The following is an 8,097-nucleotide window of genomic DNA, read 5'->3' as shown; positions in this document are numbered from 1 at the left end:
CCTGATTAGCTAAAACTAACGGGAATAATTATCCCTGATTAGCTAAAACTAACGGGAATAATTATCCCTGATTAGCTAAAAATAACGGGAATAATTATCGCTGATTAGCTAAAACTAACGGGAATAATTATCCCTGATTAGCTAAAACTAACGGGAATAATTATCCCTGATTAGCTAAAAATAACGGGAATAATTATCCCTGATTAGCTAAAACTAACGGGAATAATTATCCCTGATTAGCTAAAACTAACGGGAATAATTATCCCTGATTAGCTAAAAAAAACGGGAATAATTATCGCTGATTAGCTAAAAATAACGGGAATAATTATCCCTGATTAGCTAAAACTAACGGGAATAATTATCCCTCATTAGCTAAAACTAACGGGAATAATTATCCCAGATTAGCTAAAACTAACGGGAATAATTATCCCAGATTAGCTAAAACTAACGGGAATAATTATCCCTCATTAGCTAAAATTAACGGGAATAATTATCCCTCATTAGCTAAAACTAACGGGAATAATTATCCCTGATTAGCTAAAAATAACGGGAATAATTATCCCTCATTAGCTAAAAATAACGGGAATAATTATCCCTGATTAGCTAAAAAAACGGGAATAATTATCCCTGATTAGCTAAAACTAACGGGAATAATTATCGCTAAGTAGCTAAAACATGGCGTCAAATCTTATTCAAAATACTGTGTTTACGTAAATATCAGACATCGGTACCAAATCGGATCGAAGGGTTCTTAGTAAGAGCAGAACCTATTCAGATCATAATGTTTTCAGACTTAAAGGATCGGAATCTATTGGGACGATGCGTTAACTTCAACCATCTCTTTCTCGACGTCTATTCATCCTTCGACCTTATTAGCAATGAAATAAGCCTCTTTTACTACTATTTAACCTTTTTATTCCGCTATTGAATCAAACCTTCTACGGAGGTTCCACAGTTGAATAGTGTATAAGGAAGTCATCTTTTATGTAACAAGTTTAAGTGTGATGTGGTCTAATAGCAAATAAAGCAGCAACTAGTAGTAGTAGTAGTAGTAGTAGTAGTAGTAGTAGTAGTAGTAGTAGTAGTAAATTGTAGAAAACTAGCTTCATAAAATATTTTTGGATATGAAATTTTTTTATAGCATTTTAAAGATGATGTAAAAGAAAAAAAAATAGAAATAAAAAAACGAATCCTCTCTTCAGTAAAACCACTTCTTATTCAGCTACTCGAGTCATAAAGGTAATCTAAGCCTTTTTAATTCACTGGAAAAAAAAAAACACCTGAATTTAATCCAAGTTTTTTTTTTGCATTAGGCGAATGTGAAGAGGAATCGAAGAGGGACGAAGAGAAAGAGTAAGAATTGTAGAGCTGGAATAATATAATTAGTCATTTTAATTAATTATGCAAGGGTCTATTCCACAGGGGAAGTTGATGGGCTTAAAAAAGGCCGTTCATGAATGGCAGAGGCAAGGAACAGTGACATTCCCCTAACAAGCAGGACAATGCCCTAGAGAATGACCATTTATACATAATACAGCGCCCAAAACCTCTCTCCACCAAAGCCAGGACCAAGGAGGGCCAGGCAATAGCTGCTAGTGACTCAGCAGATAGATCCATAGGCTCCCCCAAACCCCACCTTCCTTAGCTCCCAAGGATAGTGAGGTTGCAGCGACCAATGAAACTAACGAGTCTGAGTCGGACTCGAACCTCAGTCTGGCATTCACCAATCAGGGACGTTACCACATCAGCTAGAACGTGGAATTTTTTTGTCCAGTAAGGGGTGGAGGGTGGAGGGGCTCTAGGCCTTTGGAAGTAAGGATGGAGAAGGGGGAGGGGGTTAAGAGAGGTGATGAATAAGTGGGGAATAGAAGCTCTGTATAAGTTGTATCTTCCATTTTAGAATATCCTAATGCTGGTCAGATAAACGTTGTTGTGGCCTGATTGGTAACGTCTTTGCCTGGTGTCTGCCAGTCGGGGGTTCGAGTCCCGCTCATACTCGTTAGTGCCATTAGTGTCTGTAACCTTACCATCCTTGTGAGTTAAGGTTGGGGGGTTTGGGGGAGCCTATAGGTCTATCTGCTGAGTCATCAGCAGCCACTACCTGGCCCTCCCTGGTCCTAGCTTGGCGCTAATCATATAATATATGGTCAGTCTCTAGGGCATTGTCCTAATTGCTAGGGCAATGTCACTGTCCTTTGCCTCTGCCATTCATGAGCAACCTTTAAACCTTTAAATGAAAAATAATCAAAGCAGAAAGGAAAGTTAAAGGAGTTGGACAACAGAAGGAGAAGAGACCAGAGAGAAAGGTTGTAAAGTTTCATCTGAGAAAAATTAATTCAGGAAACATTACCAACAGCGTCACGCAGGATATGCTGGAAAAAAATTACTGGGCATACATGATATATCCCAGTATATGCGCATTGTACTCCAAGGTGTATTTTAATATCAGCAAAGGGGGAAAATGTATGGTGTATGCTGTATTTTTAAAGTCCTGGGCATACAACATGAAGTATTCAAGTATAAGCGTACTGTATTCCAAAGTCAGACAAGGGAAAAATGTATGCCGTATGCTGTATTCTAAAAGTCCTGGCCATACAACATGAAGTATTCAAGTATAAGCGTATTGTATTCCAAGGTAGGCAAGGGGAAAATGTATCCTATATTCTAAAAGTCCTGGGCATACAACATGATGTATCCCAGTATAAGCGTATTGTATTTCAAGATTTATTCCAAGGTCAGATAAGGGGAAAATGTATGCTGTATGCTGTGTATTCTATAGGTCCTGGGAAAAAATCTGATGTATTCCGAGATTTATTCCAAGGTCAGACAAGGGGGAAATGTATGATGTATCTTGAAAGTCCTGGGCATACAACATGATGTATCCCAGTATAAGCGTATTGTATTCCAAGATCAGCGAAGGGAAAAATGTATGCTGTACGCTCTATTTTAAAAAGATCCTTCTCCTTATAAGAGGAAATCTGTTCCAAAGATCCATCTCGAATATGCAATAAAAAGAAAAAACTCAAATCTTCCTCCACTTCATGATTTCTTTTCCAGCCGGTGGAACTTTAATGCACATTTGCTCCGGGAATATATTCCTTTTCATCTCTCATTCCCATTTCATTCCTCCTTTACTTTGGGGATTTTTTCTAGTTTTCCCGACTCCTTTTTATCATGCTTTTCTGTGTAAATCGAATAATTTTCTATTTCTTTAAACCTGTTCATTAATCTCTAGTTTCTGATAATTTCTTCTTGATTTTTGTTAGCACCGAAATTTCTGAGTATTCGTTTCCACCTTACTGTATTAGAGATTAAATATTATTATCATCATTATCATAACTTGCCTAGCCACAAACCTAGTTGGAAAAGCAGGATGCTAAAAGCCCAGGGGCTCCAACAAGGAAAATAGCCCATTGTGGGAAGGAAATAGGGAAACTAAAAGAGAAGTAATTAACAATTAAGATAAAATATTTTAAGAACAGTAACAACATTAAAACAATTCTTTCATATATTTACTATAAAAACTTAAAAAAAAAGAAGAGTAATAAGATAGAACAATGTGCCTAAGTGTACCCTCAAGCAAGAGAACTCTAACCTAAGAAAGTGAAAGACCAAGGTACACAGGCTATGGCACTCCCTTAGATTAGAGAACAATGGTACAGAGGGTTTTCATCGTACTTAACTTCCACCCCTTTTGTTAAAAATCATTATCATAGTTTGTTTTATACCTTTTAATGGTTCCTAGTATAAGGCATGCCTACTCCCATCCGACTAAAATACAGGTAACTTGAATCTGTTCAAGATACAAAATTTGAATTACCTGAGGTTACGGTTTCTTAAGTCAGCGTAAAATAAATAAATAAATAAATATATATATATATATATATATATATATATATATATATATATATATATATATATATATATATATATATATATATATATATATATATATATATATATATATATATATATATATATATATTTGGAGCGGTATTCAAAAATATGGCCCTCGGAGTATTTATGTTATAAAAAAATACGGCAAGTTTCTCTTGATGTTCATTATTGATGCATATTATCGAGGTCATACTAGGGCTCCAAAATAAGGCAGTAAGTCCTCGTTCAGTTTGTAGTAAAATTATTTTAACTATGCAATGTAATGTAACCAAGTTTCCTTGTCCTAAGTCCGGTAAGTTTCTACAATTCGTTTCTTCCTCTTTTAGATATAAGTTAATTCCTTATTTTATTTACAATTGCAAAGAACCATCATAAGGTTTCACTAATTTCATCCTTCATTCCCATCGTTACTCTTAAATTAAGGGGTCGGTTGCCTGATGCGCCATCTACAATGTTATAATTATCCCTAATTTTCTTACGAAAATTTCTCGCTATTAATGACCCTTTCAAATTTTTCTCTTCACCTTCAAACAGTTCCACCAATCCTATAGTGTACGGCTTCATGTCCAGAAACTTCAGGAAGGGATTCCGGAGGGCACTTTGCTCCGTAGTGCGTCAGGATGAGGGCCTCCACTCCTTATCCCATTCCCATACTCTTCGTCCGGTCACTGGTGCTAGTAGGTGAGTGGAACGTTCGTCCGGACTCATTGTTCATGCTGAGGAGTAAGCACTCCTTGGGCTGTTAGGGTACAGATAGTGAGTAGTAGCAGGATGAGAGCCTTCACTCCTTATCACATTCCCACATTCTTCGTTCGGTCACTGGTGGTAGTAGTTGAGTGGAACGCATGTCCGAACTTATTGCTCATGCTGAGGAGTGTGCAGTTCATAGGCTGTTAGGGTACAGATAGTGAGTAGGAGCACTTCTGGTAAAATATTTACCAGTACCTGGTACTAAAGGGTGAATAATACTGACATTCAGGTTCGTTTTTAGTTTTAACACTCCACGAGTAGCCTACAACAAGTTTTGTTTGTTATTCCATATGCGTAGATGTAGCAAACATTCCAGGTCAGTCTCTGGTGCTAATTGGTCAGTAGCTCATCCAATCAAGTTGGTTTCTGGTGCTAGCTGATACACATATAGCCCACATAACCAGTGTTTTTTCTATAGCTATTTGAATACTGCTATAGAACCAAAATACCCCAATTTCTCGATAGCCAATTATGCTGATCTCTGGTGCTAGATAATACATACACAGCCCACATAACCAGTGCTTTCCTGTAACCCTTTGAATACTAGGTAGTTGCTTAAGCTTGGTATAGAACCAAAATACCACAAATTGTCAATAATGTGGAGTAATTAGGCAATATAATTAAGTTGGCTTCTAGAGAGTGGTAAATGACTAAATGACCCAGGTTAATTGCTGGGGCTTAGTTTATGGACAACATACTAAATCGTGATTGCTCCTTACAAGTAAATAGTTAACAAATACTGTTTACTAATACAAAGTAAATACCAAAAGCCAATACAATTAAAATACCAAGTATGATTGCTGATGTTAAGTAAATAATCAAGTCCCATTAGCTGGTCACTGGTGCCAGTAAAGAGCTTCCATGCAAACCCATACTGGTGTTGATAAGTAAATAATAACCAGCTGAGATACTTCTTAAGTTAATAAGAAATCTCTAACTCAGAAGACTGCATATGCTGGGTGCATAATAGATTTGGTTAGGCTAGTTACCAGAGGTAGGTAGCTTCCACAAACTGCCCCAACTAATCATAGTGACTTATGAGCTAGTAACCAGCAGTCTCTAGAAGGTTTATAGCACTAGGTGAGTAATCCACACATACAGCCTGGTAAAAGGAGCTACGCCCATTAGCCTGCATCAAGTGTGTTATTGGGAGAGTATCCAACACAGTTTAAAAAGTCAGAAATACTAGGATTCACCTACACACATAGTCTTGATACTGATAGGAGAGTAATTCATGGCTAGATCATTGCAACTAACAGACCAGTATACAACGAGAGGTAGTTACTGGAGAACCTTTCTACCAAATCTTTGATGAATAACTACTTCCTATTGGCAAACAATTTGAAACAAATACACCTATACTTTTTTTAATGCCACAATCAGAATTCTCATCTTCTTTCAGAGTTGCCAAGAATGCGAGCAACGGTATCACAAATTCCACGCGAGTCAGGTAAACGGAAATAAATGGGTAATATCAACCAGTTTTTTAATACTTATTTTATAATCTTTGATATTTTTTCTTATATTGCACAGCATATTTATCTTAAAAATGGCAAGCACTCATGATTATTTTTAGACAATTCTCTCTCTCTCTCTCTCTCTCTCTCTCTCTCTCTCTCTCTCTCTCTCTCTCTCTCTCTCTCTCTCTCTCGTTATTCTTAGATAGAAAATTGCTCTCCAAATTCCTAAGAAAAGTATATATATATATATATATATATATATATATATATATATATATATATATATATATATATATATATATATATATATATATATATATATATATATATATACAGACTCCACTAACATAATAATATATATCCATCTCCACCATCTCTAACTGTTCTACTCATTACAAATTCCATGAGGAGGATAAACAACATGGGTGATAACACATTCCCTTGGAGTATTCCGCTATTCACTAGAATATTTGATAGGACTCCACTAACATCAACTTTGCACTTGCTATGCTCAAGAATAGACTTAATAAAATTTACAGACTTAAGAGGAATTCCATAATAACGAAACTCTCTCCACAAATGCCATCAAAATTGGATTTCTATATTCTACACAATGGTAAAAACATGTCTTAAAATTATATTTGGATAGTATAACTTCTACCTTTTTTAAATCCTGCTTGTTCATTTTTCATATATATATATATATATATATATATATATATATATATATATATATATATATATATATGGTTGTGTGTGTATATATATATAGATACATACATATATATATATATATATATATATATATATATATATATATATATATATATATATATATATATATATATATACTGTATATACACACATATATACATATATATATGTGTGTGTGGATTTATACACATACATACATACATACATACATACATATATATATATATATATATATATATATATATATATATATATATATATATATATATATATATATATAATATATATAGTCTATAATGCAAAATCAGAACAAAAGCTCCCAAATCTTCCTCTAAAACACAAGCCTAAAATTTTTACAATTTCATTAGGTATGTTTTCTGGTTAAATGTATTATGCAGGTTAATGATCGTGAAAGAAGAGATAATTTGCCGGAATTTAGAAACATTTCGAAAGTAATTTCCTTTCTCGTGTGATGGTTTTCTATTCCTTTAAAAACAGTGAAATAAAACATATTCAAATATAATACTATAGTTATCTTCACTAAGATGAATCAACATTAATATTTTTTTCCTTGTGGAATTTTTTTATCATTATTATCATCATCTCTCCACAGAAACGAATACGGTCGAAGGGGACAGCCTTTCACCGCGGAGAGTCCGAAACCTGGATACGATTCCTGCCACATATAACAAAACGTGGACCTCCATCGAAGGTCGAAAGAGGATCAGTTAAATGGTGAAGGATAAGGATGGGGGGATCGTGAAGGAACACCCGTGTAAGAGAAGGAAAAGGAACGTCGTCTAGTCATTAGGGGAATGGATGGGAACGTGCCGTTGATTGGGTGAAGAGGAGGAACGTCAGTGGTGATGAAAATATGACTAGAATTGTGTCTTGTGACTTGAAGAACGAGGGACGTGATTTTGGATTAAGGAAATGAGAGGGAACGTGATTTTGGATTAAGGAAATGAGAAGGAACGTGATTTTTGTTTAAGGAAATAAGAGGGAACGGGATTTTGGATTAAGGAAATGAGAGGTAGCGTGATTTTGGATTAAGGAAATAAGAGGGAACGTAACCTTGAATTAAGGAAATGAGAAGGAACGTGATTTTGGATTAAGGAAATGAGGGGGAGCGTGATTTTGGATTAAAGAAATGAGAGGGAACGTGATTTTGGATTAAGGAAATTAGAGGGAACGTGATTTTGAATTAAGGAAACTATAAGGAAAGTAATTTTGGATTGAGGAAATGAGAAGGTACGTGATTCTGGATTAAGGAAAT

General features: G+C 35.2%; 1 protein-coding gene across 2 annotated transcripts in view; it reads left to right on the top strand.

The window, feature by feature from the left end:
- Positions 1 to 7,792, top strand: part of LOC137628359 (G-protein coupled receptor 54-like) — a 14,299-nt gene extending 6,507 nt beyond the window's left edge. The window contains exons 2-4 of one of the 2 annotated variants that reach the window (XM_068359511.1): positions 4,432 to 4,578; positions 6,050 to 6,097; positions 7,435 to 7,792. In XM_068359511.1, the coding sequence (XP_068215612.1) occupies positions 4,432 to 4,578; positions 6,050 to 6,097; positions 7,435 to 7,510 (271 nt within the window). In that variant the 3' untranslated portion in view covers positions 7,511 to 7,792. Of the gene's footprint in view, positions 1 to 4,431; positions 4,579 to 6,049; positions 6,116 to 7,434 lie in introns of both variants that reach the window. The other variant, XM_068359513.1, reaches the window with a different exon arrangement.
- Positions 7,793 to 8,097: the final 305 nt, after the last annotated feature.

The sequence above is a fragment of the Palaemon carinicauda genome, chromosome 36 (genome assembly GCF_036898095.1).
Source record: "Palaemon carinicauda isolate YSFRI2023 chromosome 36, ASM3689809v2, whole genome shotgun sequence".
NCBI classification, from domain to species: domain Eukaryota; kingdom Metazoa; phylum Arthropoda; class Malacostraca; order Decapoda; family Palaemonidae; genus Palaemon; species Palaemon carinicauda.
Note: the sequence above shows the minus strand (reverse complement) of the source record. Positions and strands in the feature narration are given on the sequence as shown.